The following is a 21,558-nucleotide window of genomic DNA, read 5'->3' as shown; positions in this document are numbered from 1 at the left end:
AAGCGTTTTTACTTCAGGACTCTGGCAGGACTCCAGGGGTCACTGGTTCGAAACTTGCTCCGGGCAATGTTCTTTTCCTTTTTTAATTTTTTTTCTTGATTTTTTACTGGAGCTTTTATGATCCAATGTTTACATTTATCAATATAAAGCATTTAATGAATAAGTTAAAAAAATGCCAAAATCTGTGAAAAGGCCCCTTTAAGCATTTCATATGTCCGACCCTATGTTGCATGATTGCCTAAAATATTGTATATTCCTGCGTTTGATGCAACCTCCGCTGAATAAAAATGCAATATTGTGATACAAATAATATTCCTCCTGCATTAATTTTCTTGAATGTTTGTTTGTCCACTCAACCATGAAATCATATGTTCAACAAATGTTTTAGTCAAAAGTTGTATATTAGACATTATAAATAATAATCAATGAATTTTAGGTCATACCTATCCCCAATTACATTTCATGTCGACAAAATTAAAAGAATCCACAGAAAAAATGTGTCAATTTATTTTATAGTACTTTGTTATCCTTCTGCAAAGGCTCATCTGTCCGTCTGTCATTTTGTCAGTCCTTTGTCACAAACTTTTCAGGGCTATATCTCAGAACTATATAAGATATGGAAATTAAACTTCATGGGTGTTTAGATATAAATTTCAATTTTGGAGATGTGCCATGCACAAGAACCATAACCTCACGCTTACTTAAATGAGGGTTATTGCCCTTTTATATATCATGTAACTTTTGGCCATATCACAGATACAATACAAGATTTTAACATGAAACTTCATGGGTGTATAGATAGCAATAAGGAGAATTACCTTGCACAAGAACCATAACTATACACTTTCTGCATAAAAGTTATTGCCCTTTGTTGTTTTTGTATGATGTAACTTTTCAGGGGTCTATCTCAGATATGCCACAAGATTTCAACATGAAACTTCATGAGTTTATAGATATCAATGAGGAGAATTGCAATGCATTATAACAATTACCCTATACTTCAATTATGGTTTTGGAATATACCATTTATCAAGGGATTAGCACCCATCCATAAACAACATTTATTTGGCGGGGGATATCAATTCAACGAATTTGCTTGTTTTCTTCATTTTTAGCTCACCTGTCAAGAAGTGACATGGTGAGCTTATGTGACTGTGTGATGTCCGGCGTCCGTTGTGTGTGCGTGTGTGCGTGCGTCTGTCAACAATTTGTTTGTGTAGACAGTAGAGGTCACAGTTTTCATCCAATCTTTATGAAATTTGGTCAGAATGTTTATCTTGATGAAATCTGGGTTGGGATTGTATTTAGGTCATCTGGGGTCAAAAACTAGGTCACTAGGTCAAAAACTAGGTAAAATAATAGAAAAACCTTGTGTAGACAATAGAGGTCGCAGTTTTCATCCAATCTTTATGAAATTTGGTCAGAATGTTTATCTTGATGAAATCTGGCTTGGGAATGTATTTGGGTCATCTGAGGTCAAACACTAGGTCACTAGGTCAAAAACTAGGTCAAATAATAGAAAAACATTGTGTAGACAATAGAGGTCACAGTTTTCATCCAATCTTCATGAAATTTGGTCAGAATGTTTGTCTTGATGAAATCTTTGTTGGGATTGTATTTGGGTCATCTGAGGTCAAAAACTAGGTCACTAGGTCAAATAATAGAAAAACTGTCAACAATTTGTTTGCTATTCTATATAGCAGATAAGGCACTTTTGTACTCTTTTCTCTCTTGTTACCCCCTATATTTAAATGATATTGGTTGGATAAGAGCATTTTGTGGGTTTTTACCTGCATTGAGGTATTAATTGGTCTTTTTTTCCAATTTTATATCACACTGATGTAATTATCTTCAATTGTATTCATACTATTCTTCATCTACCGTGCACTCCCTCTGGTCCATGGGAAACAACCGTCGTAGACTCCACCTCCACAATTACCTCCCTTAGTCCAACCTAGTGGTAATGCCCCTGCTGGTTTATTCCCCATCCACACCAGCCTACACTTCCAAATCTCTCCTTCTTTTAACCCTCCAGGGTGGCAACTTGTATTTTATATAAATAAATGCATATAGTACTGTACATAATGTAAATAATCTACTTTTATGTATAAATGTATCTGTTCTTTCTCATTTTTAACTGTAAAGTTCATTGTTTTGCTTATAATTTTTATGTGGCCCTATAAAGGTGACCGTTTGGCGACACTTAAGTCATTACCCTTATTTTACAAGGGTTATTACTAATAACCCTTTTAAATATTGTCTTAACGCCACTCTGGGGGGTCTTCTCTTCTTCATAGCCCAATTCTCATGAGGTTCCATACAGACAGGGTCTCATGTTGGAGCATTACGGCTATATTCCCTGTCTGCAAGTGTTCAACATTGTGCCACATTTACGAAAACATACCAATTACAATACAAAATATAATTTAAAACTAAATTACAATTACCAAATACAATTTTTTGTTTATATAATTGCATGTTTACTACATACAAATCCCCCTTTTCTTATTAGAGCTATTAAAGCTCTTTTTTCCTATTAATTAATGTTTATTAATCTTTATATCTTCCCATTGCTAAGAGTTCTTTGTATAACATATAACTCTAACAAAAAATTCCCATTTATTCATAGATTTTATACATAGTGGCAATGTTAAACCACTTTGTGATCTGTAAAACCCTAAAATATTAACAATTTTTGCTTATTTCCAACATATTTCACTTCCGTGTATTTCTTTTCTTTCATAGAAACATAAAATTAAAGTAATTCTATATTAATTTTAACATTAAAAAACACAGATCACAAAGTCTAAAGACTCCCAACAAACCCATTGCAGTATATACTGAACAGTGGGTCTAGTAATGATGATGACACATACAACAGTATGTGTTTTCACCATCTTTACTGATAAAAATTGGGCTATTCTCTCTCTCTCTCTCTTTCCTTTTAAAACATCCAATAACAATATCTTAATAATAATAATAAGAAGAAGAAAAATAACAATATAACATCGACATAGTAATTTATTACTATAAAACAATTCATGTATTTTATTAAAATTCAAGTTTTTTTGGATGTAATTATCCTTTTTTTTCATTTCATATATTTTCTGCATAGAAATTCTTATTGTTTACATTCTTTAAAGTGCAATGTCAAGGTCGTCCGCTGTGTAATTTTTCTATTTTAAAACGGATTTACCTACTTGTAATTTTTAATAAGAAATTTCGGCCAATCAGCTCCATCGTTATATAAGCCTTTCAACCAATAGAAACGCCGCTTTTTAACAGCGTTAGGCTCAGACAATATGAAGTTTATGTTGAGTATTGCGTTTATATCGCATCTAATTTTATTATAAGTAAAGCTATTTTTAAACTACTAGATTTTTATCAAAGCACCGCATCCACACTGCAAAGTATTTAATATTATAAATGGTACAGCCCAGTAAAATCAGGCTGACAATATTATGGCTGTTTTCGGCTTTTTTACGCAGAGTTTTATGTTAAGCAGTGTGCTCGGGCAATGGTTTCTAACCGAAGTCACGAGGGTAAATAGCCCCATTAGTAGTATTTGTTTGTGTATACAGTAGAGGTCACAGTTTTCATCCAGTCTTTATGAAATTTGGTCAGAATGTTTATCTTGATGAAATCTGGGTTGGGATTGTGTTTGGGTCATCTTGGGTCAAAAACTAGGTCACTAGGTCAAATAATAGAAAAACCTTGTGTAGACAATAGAGGTCACAGTTTTCATCCAATCTTCATGAAATTTGGTCAGAATGTTTGTCTTGATAAAATCTGGGTTGGGATTGTATTTTGGTCATCTGGGGTCAAAAACTAGGTCACTAGGTCAAATAATAGAAAAACCTTGTGTAGACAATAGAGGTCATAGTTTTCATTCAATCTTTATAAAATTTGATCAGAATGTTTATCTTGATGAAATCTGTGTTGGGATTGTATTTGGGTCACCTGGGGTCAAAAACTAGGTCAATAGGTCAAATATTAGAAAAACCTTGTGTAGACAATAGAGGTCACAGTTTACATCCAATCTTTATGAAATTTGGGATGACACTTTACGCACATGCATTAAGCCCAATTTTCTCATAACAAGACACAAATCATCTAAAAAGGCTGCGCATGGGAAATCAGGCCTACCGCTTGTGTATTAAGTCTTCTTAATTGCTCAGGCATATTTTGTAGAAAACTTCCTGAATTTCTGATAAAAAAAATAAAATGAAATCGTTTTTTACAATAAATCAACTTTCAGTGAATGGTCCTTGATTTGCCTATTTATTTGTTCTCCCAGTGTGAAGTGTAAGGATACATCACACATGCAGTATATATTTCTTGTTCCCCGTAGTGTGAAGTGTGAGGAAGCCCAGCGTGAGAATGAGGTTCTACAGGATGACCTTGACCGTCTGACCGGGCGCCACAACGCCACCCTGCAGGACCTCCAGACTCGGGAAGAGGCACACAGGAAACGGTAACATCTTTATTTTAATGCAAATATATATAAACTGCCTTAAACAAGTACAGAGGGTACAATTTCATCCATTGTAAATTTGTACTTTTCTCAAATGTGTGTCTCAAATTAGCTCATGTTTTCCAATGGCCGATTCAAATTAGTTTGTGTTGTCCCACAGTATGCCTAAAATTTGTTTGCATTTTCCCAAGGTACACCTCAAAATTATTCACATACTTCTACAGCATGCCACAAAATGCTTAAAGAATGTTCACTTTTGTCCATGACCTGACATGACCCATTATATTATTGAAATTCGACATATTCTTTTCACATTTTCTTTTCCCACCAGTCTTGAAGACTTTTCCAAGGAGAAATCAGAAGCTATCGCAGAGTACCTGCAGACTATCAAGCAGCTGACAGCACAGAAAGAGGCCCTAGCACTCTCATATAAGGTAACCATGGCAATGGTACTTAAATTTGTTAGGAAAATACGGTAACCTTGACCCAATTTATGGAAAGCATTTGCACAATACTTTAATGTTTTCTTTGCCTATGTAAAGATTGTTCATACAAATTGTTTAAATATTTACATGTTTATTGACTTCCTTCAAGAATTATGTATGATAAACCTGTGGAAAAAAAGTATATAGAAGGAAATCCGTTTTGTTCCTGTGGTTTATCTGGCACGTACCTTTTTGTACCCAGGACCAATTAAGAGAGTCACTCTCCGAGCATCACCGCATGCAGGAGTCCCTGCAGATACAGATTGACTCACTGGAGCGGGAAAACCTCCGTCTGCAACGAGACATTCAGGTGTGTAAAAGAAGTGCCAAAATCAGGTTCAATCAATGACTCCTTGACTGAAAAATAGCCTTGAAGAATCCGCACCTTCTTACAAACATTAACTTTGCAGAAATTCTAAAAGAAATTGTACTGACCAAAATAATGAAAAAACACAATTCATTCAGTAAAATTATAACGAGTTGTAATAACTGATTATGTAGTTCCTAAAAACTCAATTAGTTTGTGAAGCCTGTGAGGTAAATCAACTAAGTATACTACATTTGTAACACATGTGTACCATTTACTCCAGGTGCATTTGACCATGAACAGGATTTTCAGTATTTTCTACAATCTTAATAGTTTTCAGTGAAAAAAACATACCGGGTAATTTCTTTTATATTGAAATAAAAAGCATTTTCTTTCATTACAACTGATAACCTTTTAGCCTGCATTGAATTATTTTCTGACTACAGACAGGGACATTGACCTGTTTAAGGAAATATGGTTTTCAAGATCCAATATATATCTGGAAAAATTGGCCTTAATGCATGTGTGTAAATTGTTATCCCAGATAACCCTGTGCAGTCTTTTATTGAATATTTTCCTTTAAAATACGTTTATCTTAAACAACAATCTTGTCTATGCGTAAAGTGTTGTCCTTGATTAGCCTGTGAGGACTGCACAGGCTAATCTGGGACGACACTTTACACACATGCATTAAGCCCAGTTTTACCGTAGTGAGGCTCAAATATAGGAAATAACTCCTTCAGACACCCAAGGTCGTTAGTTCCCCACGACCTTCAGAGAAGGAAAGGTCGTCAAGCCCCACCCCACCTGGAGTTTGTTCAGGATTTCAGGCATATAGAGCGGCAGGAAGGAGAGGTACGCTTGAACTTTTACTTTGCTTGATTAAATTTTTTTATTTTTAGTATGAATTTTATCAATGTAATACATTATTTTTAACTATCAGCTGTTTTTGTATTTAATTCATATACCTCAACAGGGAGGGATAAGATTATTTCTGTCAATAGGATTTTCCCCTTTAAATGTTTTTTTTATACGCCAGTTTTTTTAAAACGGGACGTATTATAGTTTCACCCTTAGTGGGCGGGCAGCGGGCAGCGTCCATGGCAGTGTCCGCTCTCTAATTCAAATAGTTTTCATCCGATCTTCACCATACTTGGTCAGAAGTTGTGTCTAGACAATATCTAGGTTAAGTTCGAATATGGGTCATGCCGGGTCAAAAACTAGGTCACGGGGTTACTTAGTGCATTTCAAGGATTAAGCATGGTGTCCGCTCTCTAATTGAAGTAGTTTTCACCTGATCTTCACCAAATTTAGTCAGAAGTTGTGTCTAGATGATATGTAGGTCAAGTTCAAATATGGGTCATGCCGGGTCAAAAACTAGGTCACGAGGTTACTTAGTGCATTTCAAGCATTTAGCATGGTGTCCGCTCTCTAATTGAAGTAGTTTTCATCTGATCTTCACCTAATTTGGTCAGAAGTTGTGTCTAGATGATATGTAGGTTAAGTTCAAATATGGGTCATGCCGAGTCAATAACGAGGTCACGAGGTCACATGGTGCATTTCAAGCATTTAGCATGGTGTCCGCTCACTAACTGAAGTAGTTTTCATCTGATCTTCACCAAATTTAGTCAGATGTTACATCTAAATGATATCTAGGTCAAGTTCAAATATGGGTCATGCCAGGTCAATAACTAGGTCTTGAGGTCACTTTTCATTTCATTTCAAGCATTGAGCATGGTGTCCAAAACCTTCGAACGGGCATATCTTGTGACAGTTTGGCACTCTTGTTAATGAAATCCGTCCACATTTCTCAAGCGTTTAAATTAAAACTTCAAATATATCATTGTGCGTATGTAGAAGGCTCTTTGTAATGCGCAGTGGACTAAGCATACCGGAGTTATTAGCCCTTGAACCTATCTGACAAAACGGTGTTGTGATATAAGTCAATTGTTGTGGCAAAGCTCTTGTGCCATTTGTTGTTACGAAGATATACTTGGATAAATTTTACATTTGATTGCTTTTATCTTCAGCTTTAAGCTAATATAAAAAAGCTTACAATTGTAACAGATCAGTTTACATGATTTTCAAGAAGCTCTCATATGTTACATGAGAAATAAGTATGTATTAACCTGTATGCACATCTATCTGTCTCCTTTCACTTATAATTGATGATGTCAGTCTATTCACACTTGTTTCAATTTCTGTTATCATATAGTTTTCATCATTTACCCATTTCTTTCAATGTATATAAACTTTTACCTGATTTTTTTTTTCTGCCATGAATACAATTTTGTTTAAGATCCATTCACTTGAATACTTTTGTCATGTATACAACTTGGTTCAATATGCATTCAACCTTTTAGCCCTTATTAACACACTTTGATGCATTTGTAGTCTCTTAGAAAACCAAATTAAATTAAAAAAATCTTTACTAAAATCAAGTTTGAAAGGCTTCATTTCCAAGCTCAAAATACTGATGCACAGCAAACAGCATAAAGCCTGAATAGACTGCAAGTTACTTGCAGGCTGTTCTGGTTTTATGCTGGTTGCAAAAGCCATTTTACTTTGCTTCTGATGGGAAAGGGTTAAATGAACACTTGTCATATTTTTAGTGAACCTGACATTCTATCTTTTTCACATATAGCATTTTGTAACATGGTTTTTTGTATTTGGTATTTTACAGGGTTCTGAGATTGTTGATCAAGAACCTCTACACCATAGGGTAAGAAGACTTATAGTCAATGGCAGGGGGTTGGAAATAATTACATCAATATTCTGTCGCATAGGCTCATTTTGAAAAATGATTGCTTTCAAGTTAAAGTAACTTTTCCATACTCTACATAATTTGTGCGGACTACACAGGCTAATGTGGGATGACACTAAACTCACATGCATATGTGTCTTGTTCTGTGAAAGCTGGTCATAATGCATGTGCGTAAAGTGTCGTCCCAGATTAGCCTGTGCAGTCCGCACAGGCTAATCAGAGACAACACTTTCCGCTTAAATGGTATTTTCCTGTTTAAAGGAAGTCCCTTTTTACCGAAAATCTAATTTAAGCGGAAAGTGTCGTCCCTGATTAGCCTGTGCGGACTGCACAGGCTAATCTGGGACGACACTTTACGCACATGCATTAAGCCCAGTTTTCTCAGAACAAGACACATTTAGCCCAGATTCCTAGAATGTGGCTTATGTAAGTATGAACATTAGTCTTGAATGGCTGTAATTGCAATTCAAAGCTTCATGTATACATTTGAATTTAGGCTGATTATGACTGCCTACATTCTGTTTGCCGATGTAGGTAATACAAAATAATGAAATATGCTTTTAATACCTTCTTTGCTCTGCTTTTTGCTGTCAACTGCATTTGAGATAATTTTTAGAGGGAAATTTACAAGTCAAACTCCGTATAGATCTAAATATGTGCAACGAGTTATTTCCGTAATTAAGGAACAGGCCTTTTTTTAGCCATTTTGTATGTTGTAATAGACCAATAACCCGAGTGGAAAAAATGTTTTCCCTATTTTAATGTTAAACATCACTCCATAATCTTTACTTGATGCAGAAAAATTTGACACAAATCTGACTAAAATTGGCATAGATAAAAGTTGTACATGTATAGACTTTCATGTAGATTCCATCTTTATGGAAGAAATTTACGAAACGATACATATTTGTTAGTAAAATAAAAATTAATTAAAAGTAATAATTATTTGTACAAAAGAGCTAACTATTTTACTCTATTCCCATGAATTATTAATTAAATCATGACAAAAAAGTTCTGCTGCCTCTGCCTAAAACCTGCAAAGTCTATCAAAAGTACTCATAAATTCATATATTCTCTGTTTCAGGGGACTGTATTTCGCCCTGCACCAGGGTTGCTTCCCCTTGATAAACTTTTATCCCAGGATTTAGAGGATAACATGAGTAAGTTATCTGCAGCTGTTATCATATTGATGGTAATTAATTGTATAGACTTAAGTTATATTTTATCTTGTTTTTCGTTTTATAATTTAAGGTTTTCAGGAAAGGTTTTGTGTATTTTGATGTGATGTATTTTCAGTGTTACGAAAATATTGCATTTATAAGCCAATTTAAATGCGAGTCAACATTTATGGTCATAAAAAGCATAGTATTCACACTCATATTCACACTCATGGTCCACAGATCAACAGTCAAGTTATCTACTGATTTACATTATCAGGCCCTAGCGTATGTGTCTCGTTCATTGGTGATTACCACCTCCCACAACCACGACCAACCCTGAAAACATAAATATTTAATATGGGCCATGCTCTGTGAAAAGGGGGTTTAATGCATGTTCGTAAAGTGATGTATCAGATTAGCCTGTGCGAACTGCACAAGCTAACTAGGACAACATTTACGCACATGCATTAAACCCCCTTTTCACAAAGCCCGGCTCATATTGTTTCTTAATTTGTCCATGTTCAGGTCTAGCAAGTTCCCATGTTGATGTTGACGCGCTGCAAGAACGACTCACAAAGGAACAGAAGAAAAACGAGCACCTCACTGAGGTATTGTCCCCCTTTGAATGCAAAATTATCTCCCTTGAGCACAGAGTTGTTCCCCATTAAGCTGAACCAATTCTTATGCCATCATCAAAATTTACTGGCTTAATATGTTTTATTTCAGTTGGTCTATTTTTTTACCTCTTTCCTTTTCACTTCTCAAGAAACAATTTTCATCCATTATCAACAACCTTCATATCGTAATAACTCTATGTTTTCGGACACTCTAGGTTTTCGGACACCCCTTTTTTTAGCAAAAATAATTATTTTTCGTGACTCTAAATTTTCGGACACACGAGTTTTCGACCATTATTTATGTCTCTAAGTTTTCGGACAGTATATTTACCATCGCTATTTTACCAAATGTCGGTCCTGTTTTCGATATCTGATGACAATTCGATCATGGGGTTTTACAACCAGATTAACATCATAAAACATGGCAGCTGCATGCCTGAAGGCAACGGACCATTACATTTGCATTATTGTGGAAATAACCTTGTAAACCGGTATTAAGCAATTGTTTCACCCGATAGCATAAGCCTTGTGACAATTACCAGGGGTAGTGCCAATTAACAGTTCAATTATCAACCGCAATGGTACTACACCTTCTCAGTAAAATAACTGTGACAAATACTAAACGCTTCAAAGTGTGATGGAAGGTGTTAGACAACAACTATCGGAAATGAACAAACAAAGAATTCATATATTGCTTTTTTATTGCGTTAATTACAGGTTCATACTAGCGATTATCGGTACATCACTTGCTCCTCTTTGAACTCGTTGGTCAAAGTACAACCTTTCAGAAACTTTCTGTCAAATAAATTAAGCATTTAAAATTATTTAAAATGCATTGCAAACATATATAACTAATTTATACTATACGGCATGGTATTTTACAAGCGCATGCTATTACCGGTATTCGTTGATACAATTGACGCTATTTTTGGACACTTCAATTTTCGACTCTAAGTTTTCGGACACCTGAATTTTGTGAATATTTTTTGTATCTAAGTTTTCGGACACGAAAAAAAAATAATATTTTTTAGTGTCCGAAAATATAGAGTAATTACGGTATTTGTAGTCATTATATATAGGTCAAGACCAATAATGAGTCCAAGCGCTTTAGGAATGGTTTTAGATAATGCTCTTGAATTGTCTAAAATTCACTTCTGGAGTTGTTTTGTAAGATCAGTCCCAAAGAATTTTAAACTGTTTAGAAAGAATATATTTTTGCCAGATTTCATGTTAAACCTAATTCCCATTGGGACTGCACAGTAATGGTCCATGATTTATTTTAAAAAAAAATTGTGTCCTTATCACACAGTATTTATTTAATGGACTCTGAAAACTGCCAATCAAGATCCTAATAATATTTCCATCTGAAACTTCCAATGAATATTGAAATGAAATTTCAGTGACCTGGGGTCAAACTCTGGTTTTAAAATCAGCTGTGGTAAATTCAGATGATGAACGAAAGTTGCAAAACTCTGGTTTTTTAATCAACTGTTGTTATTTCAGGTGATGAACGAAAGCGAGGCCCACGTGATGCGTCTGACGGAGCAGGCCAAGATACTGAAGGATGAGATCAGACGACTCGAGAGAAACGTGGAAAGAGCGGAGGAAACTCAGAACCTTGAGTACCTGAAAAACATACTGCTAAAGGTAACAAAACATACTGCTAAAGGTAACAAAACATACTGCTAAAGGTAACAAAACATACTGCTAAAGGTAACAAAACATACTGCTAAAGGTAAAAAAACATACTGCTAAAGGTAAAAAAACATACTGCTAAAGGTAACAAAACATACTGCTAAAGGTAACAAAAAATACTGCTAAAGGTAACGAAACATACTGCTAAAGGTAACAAAACATACTGCTAAAGGTAACAAAACATACTGCTAAAGGTAACAAAACATACTGCTAAAGGTAACAAAACATACTGCTAAAGGTAACAAAACATACTGTTAAAGGTAACAAAACATACTGCTAAAGGTAACAAAACATACTGTTAAAGGTAACAAAACATACTGTTAAAGGTAACAAAACATACTGCTTAAGGTAAAAGAACATATTGTTGAAGGTAACAGAAGATGCTGCTAAAGGAAACAGAACATACTGTTAAAGGTATCAAAACATACCTCTAAGGTTAACAAAACTTACTGCTAAAGGTATCAGACCATTCCAAAAGGTTACAAAACATGCTGCTAAAGGTCACAGAACATAATGTAAAAGGTAACAAACAATATCTCTAAAGTTAACAAAACAATGTGTTAAAAGTAGCAAAACATAACTGTTAATATTAACAAAACATTCTTTTAAAGGTAACAGAACATACTATTTAAGAAAGCAAAACGTACTGTTAAAGAAAACAGAAAATGCTGTTAAAGGTTACATACCATACTGTTAACTCTTTACCACTCAAATATGAACTTTGACGTGTTTTTAGTCCCTTATAAACTCTGATTTAATTAAAGACATTTCTCACTAGATTCATATGTTCATATTTCACACCCTTGATACTAATGAGTAGTTATAGAATAAAACGTGAACATACTGCGAGTTACTTGCAGGCTGTTCTGGTTTTATGCTGATACCATATAGCCTTTTTCACTTTTCTTCTTAGCAGAAAATTGTAAGAGGTAACAAAACATACCGAAAAGGTAACATAGCATATTGTTAAAGGTAACAAAACATTCTGTTATAGGTTGGAAAACATTCGATTAAAGGTTACAAAACATACTGTTTAAGGTAACAAAACAAATTGTTGGTGGAAACATAACAAACTACATGTATTTAAGATAACAAAAAATTCTGATAAAGGTAACAGAAGGTGCATTTAAAGTTAACAAAATAAAAGCATACTGTTAAAAGAAGCAAACAAATTCTGTGTAAGGTTACAACACATATTGTAAAATGTAACAAAACATACTGTTAAAGGTAACGAAAAAAGAAAAAGATTGATTCTTAAATCAAAATAATCATAATAATGATATTTTACTTTCCTAACAAAAAAATAACTAGCATGCTGTTATACAGGCTTGCTATACAAGTTCCTAGATTCACAGTATTGAAAAAAGGGCCTTATTTATATCAATTGAAACATCTCAAAGTTTCATGTTCCTGTTAACAATTGTATTGTTTGGTGTTTTTTTCTCCAGTTTTTGTGCTTGAAAGTTGGGGATGAGAGAAACCAGTTAATTCCGGTTCTGACCAAGATGCTGAAACTAAGTCCAGAGGAGAAACATACCCTTACGCAAATAGCCCAGGGTAAGAACATTTGTGGCTCACTCTGGGAAAACTGGGCTTAATACATTTGTGTTAAGTGTCATCCCAGATTGGCCAGTGCAGTCTGCCCAGTCATCCCAGATTGGCCAGTGCAGTCTGCCCATGTTAAGTGTCATCCCAGACTGGCCAGTGCAGTCCGCTCATGTTAAGTGTCATCCCAGATTGGCCAGTGCAGTCCGCCCATGTTAAGTGTCATCCCAGATTGGCCAGTGCAGTCCGCCCATGTTAAGTGTCATCCCAGATTGGCCAGTGCAGTCCGCCCATGTTAAGTGTCATCCCAGATTGGCCAGTGCAGTCCGCCCATGTTAAGTGTCATCCCAGATTTGCCAGTGCAGTCCGCCAATGTTAAGTGTCATCCCAGATTGGCCAGTGCAGTCCGCCCATGTTAAGTGTCATCCCAGATTGGCCAGTGCAGTCCGCCCAGGCTAATCAGGGGCAACACTTTCGGCCTTAACTTGATTTTCGTTTTCAAGAGACTTACTTGCCTACTATCATTTCAGCTCTAATGAAGCAAAAATTGATGTTTCAATGTCAATCTGTCGGTCTAAATTATGAATATGCAGATGTTAAAAATACAAAAGTTATGCCTCTTTTTCAAGCTTTATATGTTCTGCTTGGCCCTAAGATTTAATATTTGGTTTGTAATATTGAGAAATGGACCTCAACAAAGTGTATTCTAATGGTGGCCCCAGGGTCAAAACTGGACCTCAACAAAGTGTATTCTAATTGTGGCCCCAGGGTCAAAACTGGGCAACGTAGAAGCAGGATTAGCCCTGGGGTCCCAAGGCTTATATTGCCTTTTCTTCTACAATAACTCTCAAAATATTTTTCTCTGTAACCACAGGTTAAATAGAAGACATGAAACATGCAATCGTAGTCCTCAACAAAGTATGTTTCAATCATGCCCTTGTAGTCAAAAATGGCAACACTTTGGGGGTCTTATGATTTCACAATTCTCATGCATGTATATCGAAGTAATTGTAAAAATCAGTTTTCTCTGAAATCACTGTGTAATATTTACTGTTTAATAATGTAAAATGATCATGTTTTAAAACAGTACCCATGTGTCCAAAACTTGCTACTCCCATTGGTTACAAATTCTTTACAGTATCAACTTTTTACATATAAAGACATACAGGGATTATCTTTTTAGGGAGGCTGTTTTCGGAGAAGACCCGAAGTATTGTCATAGCCAGCTCTTCGTGTCGTGTCGTCCGCTGGCGTCGTGCCAAAACCTTAACAGTGGCTCTAAAATCAAAGTGCTTCCACTTACAACTTTGAAACGTCATATGTAGATGCACCTTGATGAGCTCTACCACCACACCCATTTTTAGGTCACTAGGTCAAAGGAAAGGTCACTGTGACTTCGTAAAAAAAAAAAAATCTGACAAGCTTTCGCAGCCGAGCGTGGCACCCATTATGCGGTGCTCTTGTTTACTATGGTGACAAGGTCTAGTTTTTTTACTGATTGTTTATTGTAAGCTGAATATTTTCATTGTTTTACTGTATATTTTTAGGAGATGGCACTGGGGAAGTCCCACAGCCACAGGGCTGGGGTTCGTACCTGCATCGCTGGTCTGGACTTACATAGGCATGTTAGCATGATAAAATGGCAACTGGGAAAGTGTAAAATGTAAGCTGTGTAAAATTGAAGGTATGGAAAAGTGTAAAATATCACCTATGTGAAAGTGTAAAATATCACTTATGTGAAAGTGTAAAATATCACTTATGTGAAAGAGTAAAATATCACTTATGTGAAAGTGTAAAATATCACTTATGTGAAAGTGTAAAATATCACTTATGTGAAAGTGTAAAATATCACTTATGTGAAAGTGTAAAATATCACTTATGTGAAAGAGTAAAATATCACTTATGTGAAAGTGTAAAATAGTAGGTGTGTGAGATAGTAGGTATGTGAAAGTGTGAAATAGTAGGAATTTGAAAGTGTGAAATATCAACTAGGTGAAAGTGTAAAATATGAAACAAATTAAAGTATTAAATATCAACTATGTTTAAGCGCAATCTATCAACTATGGGAAAGTGTTAAATATCAACATGTAAGTGCAAACTATCAACTGTGTTAAAGTTAAAAGATCAACATGTAAAAGTGTAAAATATTTACCAGGTGAACTTGTACTATATGACTTTGTGAAAGTGTTAGTTATCAACTATGTGAAAATGTAAAATATCAATGTTATAAAAGTGAAAACTATCAATTTTTTTAACAAAAGGAAGATCAAGTTAGGATTTAGGCATAATTGATAGTATCATACATTTGACAATCGGAATTTGTTTGCATAATTGTTAATATGTATGTGAAAAACTAAAAATGAAAGAATGTAGCTAGGTTGTTAAGAGAGATGAAAATGTATTTGGCTTAAAGAAATTCAAAACCAGTTTCTGGTTATTTCTGATGTTTGTTATATGAGTTTTTAATAATAAGTAGAAATCTGCTTTCCTCCATGAAAAAAATATTTAATATTTGATGAACACACGTCAGAGTTGTTTGCTATTATTATAAATAATATTAAAAGATTTTTATTAATGTTGTTGCAAATATTATTTAAGAAAAATTTCATCAAGTTTGTTAATTATTATTTTCTTGCTAATAAAACTCAATGAAAGCATGTTGAAGACAACTGCAATTATTGTTATTTTATTAATTATTGTTGTATATAATTATCTAATATACTGCCGTGCCTGTTGATATGGTTATGTGATAGAATCATATTATATGTATAATTATGTTAATTTATGTACAGTTTAGAACTGTACTTCTACCATTTAATATATATCATTATGTGATGGCAACTTAAATCCTAAAAAGTTATATAAATAAATATAAAACTTTTATATTTATTTATAAAACTTTCTTGGATTTAAGTTGTGATTTAAGTCTCACAATGATATACTTATATTAAAAGGTTGAAGTGTACAGAAAGTTAAGGATCACCTAGTGTTTCAAACTTGTAAATATAAAAAATAATCAAATCAAATTATAATTAGTTGAAATAATGGTTATGAAAATGTAATGTTTTGTTATAAGAAAGTTGTGTATCTAGAAAAATGCATGATATAACATGGTAAATTTTTCCTGCATTTTGGCATTAAATGCCACGCAGCTACATTCAAAAGGGCATTTTCTTGTTCTTAAAAATTCCAGCAATTGGCTAAAATTGCTTAGATGTGTGTTATTGCACCTCCAGAAAATCTATCAAAATGCTAAAATGGCTCTAGATTGCGTAAACTGGGTTGTTTAAAGTGCAGATGAAAGGCCCATAACTAATTTTTCAATTAAGACCATAACTAATTAATATTTACAGAGTTATTACCCCTTTTGCAAGTATATTTTCATATGCTCTGTTATACTTAGTGTTTCTGATTGAGTAGTCAATATTTATTTTAGCACTTGAGATATTTGTAAGCCTAGTTTTTCTTAAAATTTATGTTTTCTTAAATGCATGAACTAGTCAAATAGAAAAATCTGCTTAAGATTTTTTGCACAAAGTGCTTTGAAAATTGCTTAAACTTTCATAAGTTGCTCTAACATTAATAGATAATACTTATTTGTACTTAATACTGTAAAATAGAGAACCTTGCGATCCCAGTTATGATGTTCTATGCGTATATTGTGATGCATTTGGTTATTATATGTTAACTTATTATGTTTTGCATTTTCATGTTATTTAATACAAGCTAATCTATACATGTTTATGTATGTACATTGGGTTGAAGATGTGGGTAATATATGTATTATACTTATTTTGTAGCTATGATGATAAATGACATTTTAGATTAGAATTCATTTATGGAGGGTTGTTTCATTTTAACACCATAGTGATACTTTTTTGCTAGCATCTTAAGTGTTCAATTATTATATTTCTCATCATTGAACCTTTTTTAAGATTTCGAATGTGTGATATTGTTTTGAGAGCTATATGTCATTGTGATGATGATACCTGTGCACATGTTGAAAAAGAAAACGTATTTCATTCAAACGTGTTCATAAGATTAATGTTTTATTGATTAGAAAAAAGAACGTCTGCAGATTTGCATGGATTTCCAAGTTCAAATCTGAAAAATAATTCATTGTTGTTTTGTTTGATTCTGTTATTATTGTTATCGGTCTACAAATGGGAAGTAATAAAAATCTTTTTAAAAAACTTTGTTATTTTTGTCCATGTTTCAATAATTTTGACGACTTTGATTCATAATAGTATTATCTAACAAACACTTCTACATTTTACACATACAAGTTCTACAATGATATCATACATAAGGCCTTCCTATTTGTCTTAATTATTATGTCTGACGTGTCTTGTGAACTATTATGTCTGACAAACATCTCTGATGTGTCTTGTGAACTTTCATGTCTTACAAACATCTGTGAAGTTTCTTGTAGTCTATAATGTCTGAAAAACATCTATGACGTTTCTTGTGAACTATCATGTCAGACAAACATCTCTGACTTGTCTTGTGAACTATCATGTCGGACAAATATCTCTTCCGTGTCTTGTGAATTATTACATCTGACAGACATCTCTGACATGTCTTGTGAACTATTAAGTCTGACAAACATCTCTTACGTGTCTTGTGAACTATTATGTCTGACAAACATCTCTTACGTGTCTTGTGAACTATTATGTCTGACAAACATATCTGATGCGTCTTGTGAACTTTCATGTCTTACAAACATCTGTGAAGTTTCTTGTAATCAATAATGTCTGAAAAACATCTCTGACGTTTCTTGTGAACTATCATGTCTGACAAACATCTCTGACCTGTCTTGTGAACTATCATTTCTGACAAATATCTCTTATGTGTCTTGTGAACAATCATGTCTGACAATATCTCTTACGTGTCTTGTGAACTATCATGTCTGACAAACATCTCTGACGTGTCTTGTGAACTATCATGTCTGACAAACATATCTGACGTGTCTTGTGAACTATTATGTCTGACAAACATCTCTGATGTGTCTTGTGAACTATTATAACTGACAAATATCCTCTTACATGTCTTGTGAACTATTATATCTGACAAACATCTCTTACGTGTCTTGTCAACTATTATATCTGACAAACATCTCTTACGTGTCATGTGAACTATTATATCTGACAAACATCTCATACGTGTCTTGTGAACTATTATATCTGACAAATATCTCTGACGTGTCGTGTGAACTATTATGTCTGAAAAAACATCTCTGACGTGTCTTGTGAACTATTATATTTGACAAACATCTCTGACTTGTCTTGTGAACTATTATATCTGACAAACATCTCTTACATGTCTGTTCAACTATTATATCTGACAAATATCTCTCATGTGTCTTGTGAACTATTATATCTGACAAACATCTCATACGTGTCTTGTGAACTATTATATCTGACAAATATCTCTGACGTGTCGTGTGAACTATTATGTCTGAAAAACATCTCTGACGTGTCTTGTGAACTATTATATCTGACAAACATCTCTGACTTGTCTTGTGAACTATTATATCTGACAAACATCTCTTACGTGTCTTGTAAACTATTATATCTGACAAATATCTCTTATGTGTCTTGTGAACTATTATATCTGACAAACATCTCTTATGTGTCTTGTGAACTGTTATATGTGACAAATTTCTCTTATGTGTCATGGGAACTATCCTGTCTGACAAACATCGCTGACGTGTCTTGTGAACTGTCATGTCTGACAAACATTTATGATGTGTTTTGTGAACTATCATGTCTGACAAACATCTATGACATGTCTTGGGAACTATCATGTCTAACAAACATCTATGACATGTTTTATGAACTATCATGCCTGACAAACATCTATGACTTGTCTTGGGAACTATCATGTCTGACAAACATCTCTGACCTGTCTTGTGAACTATCATGTCTGACAAACATCTGATGTTTTGTGTGAACTATCATGTCTGAAAAACATATCTGACGCGTCTTGTAAACTTTCATGTCTGAGAAACATACCTGACGTGTCTTGTCAACTATCATGTCTGAGAAATATTTCTGACGTGTCTTGTAACTATCATGTCTTACAAACATGTCTGACCTGTTTTGTAACTATCATGTCTTACAGACATCTCTGACGTGTCTTGTGAACTATTATGTCTTACAAACATCTCTGACGTATCTTGTAACTATCATGTCTGAGAAACATCTCTGACGTGTCTTGTGAACTATTATGTCTTACAGACATCTCTGACGTGTCTTGTGAACTATTATGTCTTACAAACATCTCTGACCTGTTTTGTAACTATTATGTCTTACAAACATCTCTGACGTATCTTGTAACTATCATGTCTGAGAAACATCTCTGACGTGTCTTGTGAACTATTATGTCTGACAAACATCTCTTATATGTCTTTTCAACTATTATATGTGTGTGAACTGCTATCTCTGACAAATATCCCTTGCCTGTCTGACAAACAACACGCCTATCTGAAGTTCTCTGCGATGACCATCTAACGACTGTGTCCGACATACATATATGCACTTCTACAGTATAAGCTAATCTAATGTCGGTAATGCACATGTGTGCTCTAATATATACTAAATAGTGTGTCGGGCAAACACTTGAACATTTCTAACTCGACACTTTTCAAACTTAAATATCTCAGTTATGAGTTAAAATTTTGATTTAAAAATTGTACCTATGGTCATTTGACTACATTTTGAGCAAGATATATATATATTACAATATATATATATATATTATATATATATATATTAAAATATATATATATTAATCAAAACATTTGTTGTATATGCCTTACGTAGAACTCGAACTCAAGCCTGCACAACTAAATGACTGCTTCTTTGAGTGTTCTTCGAAATTTATTAGGTCCTTCCGCCCCTGAGGTTACATTATGTGTGTACCCGGAGTGTGTGCCAGCACTCATACCTAACTTACTTGACTCACGAACGCTGGGACGAATTTTGAATTCAAGCCGCAATTTCCAGCTACCGGTATTAAATTGTTGTTGTTGTTTTTTGAAATTGTATGTGGTCTTGTATTGTGGGGGATGGACCGGAGTACCGGGGGTAACCCCCACCTATCTGTTATTGTGACCACCAACCAAACTCGCTTGATTCCGGGATTGGGGATTGAACTCGGGTCGCGCGTGAACCAACCTATTCGCTAACCGAAGAGCCGGCCTTACTTCAATTAAAAGTTTACTACACTAGGTTCCTGAAAAATCAGCAACGCGCATGCGTAAAGATGTTCTTCGTGTATTTATCATGCATGTTACTATGTTACTTCTACTGCTGATTTTCAAGCACCCACGTAAAGCGTCGTCTAGGACAATTAATTATAATTATAAAAGACAAAATTTTATCAAACGAGTCATGTATTTGATATATAATTGTATGACATTTTTGTAATATAATACTGAATTAACAGTCGATATGTCGCTTAAAGAAATCAGTCCTCTTAGGGACTCTGTTGCATGATCTGTCAATACTGTAATGGTTGCATTCACATTGTGTTTATGTCTGAAGGAAACTTCGTACAAACTGACTATTAATACACTTAAATGCTACTTCAGGTTATTACTGCCAAACATTTGAAAGTCAATATTGGGACCGAGGATCACCCATGGAAACGAAATACAAAGTGAACACGGTCGGACAATAAACAGACTTTAAGCATTACGCTCGGACCTTCGACGCTCACAAGTTTTTTTAGACAAGATAAAACGTGTTGGTTTGTGTGATGAGTTTTGGGGGTTTAGTTTAGTTTTGTTTCGCGCCAAATGTAACCGAAGGCGTTAAGTAATGCACAACGTAAATGATTTATTGTAACTTAAATCTGGGTTTTATCGATATCACCAATCTTGCCTTCAATTTCGCAATATGGTTTGATCGCTTTTCATTTAAAATAATGCATGAACAATGTGAATAGATTTTTTTCAGTTTCGTTTTTTTATATTTAAATTTGTTCAAAGAACTGAATATGTCATTTCAGAATTTAAATTTGTAAGATGAAACTTTAGTTAATGTTATATTTAACTGTGTGGATTTTAAAACGTATACAATTATAATTATTTTCAAGCCTAATTTAGCTAAACGAGTCCCTATGCTTGTATAGGATATTTATACGATCAATACACAAATCCAATTTAATTGTAAATTTTGTTCATTAATATTCAAATACAAACAGAACAGATCCCAAAAATATATGGTTCCTATTGAAAATTAAACATACCTTTTACGAGCCGAATAATTAAATTAACATTTCATATATACGTTTTCATACATTAATCTTTCATGTCAATACTTTAAAAAGAACGGTATTTAAAAAAAACTGGTATAGAGTTCATGACGTGGATAGGTAAAGCTATCAGAAACACGGATCGAATTTAAGGTGCTCAAATACAGTGATATAAGTTAATAAATTGTGAAAATAAATCAGGTTTGAACGTGACATATTTAAGTCCAATATTTGCGAATTGTATTAAGTTAA

The 21,558-nt window shown here is 34.1% G+C and overlaps 2 protein-coding genes and 1 long non-coding RNA gene across 4 annotated transcripts in view; all 3 read left to right on the top strand.

Moving 5' to 3' along the window:
• LOC127834091 (GRIP and coiled-coil domain-containing protein 2-like) overlaps positions 1-9,749 on the top strand; it is a 43,738-nt gene extending 33,989 nt beyond the window's left edge. The window contains exons 19-25 of the mRNA XM_052359693.1: positions 4,352-4,474; positions 4,806-4,908; positions 5,162-5,269; positions 6,010-6,121; positions 7,950-7,988; positions 9,115-9,190; positions 9,716-9,749. Of these exons, the coding sequence (XP_052215653.1) occupies positions 4,352-4,474; positions 4,806-4,908; positions 5,162-5,269; positions 6,010-6,121; positions 7,950-7,957 (454 nt within the window). The 3' untranslated portion in view covers positions 7,958-7,988; positions 9,115-9,190; positions 9,716-9,749. The remainder of the gene's footprint in view (positions 1-4,351; positions 4,475-4,805; positions 4,909-5,161; positions 5,270-6,009; positions 6,122-7,949; positions 7,989-9,114; positions 9,191-9,715) is intronic.
• Positions 9,750-11,546: 1,797 nt separating this feature from the next.
• On the top strand, positions 11,547-14,622 carry LOC127834092 (uncharacterized). 2 transcript variants are annotated; one of them, XR_008027805.1, is made up of 3 exons: positions 11,547-11,564; positions 12,951-13,059; positions 14,595-14,622. It is a non-coding gene; the product is annotated as an uncharacterized LOC127834092 (long non-coding RNA). The 2 variants fall into 2 exon arrangements; XR_008027804.1 differs by lacking the exon at positions 11,547-11,564 and adding an exon at positions 11,569-11,586.
• A 2,879-nt stretch (positions 14,623-17,501) lies between these two features.
• On the top strand, positions 17,502-19,683 carry LOC127834315 (uncharacterized; the record flags this gene model as incomplete). The annotated part of the gene is made up of 2 exons (XM_052360058.1): positions 17,502-17,592; positions 17,910-19,683. Coding segments are annotated over 2 exons (255 nt in total), but the record flags the coding sequence as incomplete, so codon positions are not given.
• Between the last annotated feature and the right edge of the window lie 1,875 nt (positions 19,684-21,558).

The sequence above is a fragment of the Dreissena polymorpha genome, chromosome 6, assembly GCF_020536995.1.
Source record: "Dreissena polymorpha isolate Duluth1 chromosome 6, UMN_Dpol_1.0, whole genome shotgun sequence".
Taxonomy (NCBI): domain Eukaryota; kingdom Metazoa; phylum Mollusca; class Bivalvia; order Myida; family Dreissenidae; genus Dreissena; species Dreissena polymorpha.
Note: the sequence above shows the minus strand (reverse complement) of the source record. Positions and strands in the feature narration are given on the sequence as shown.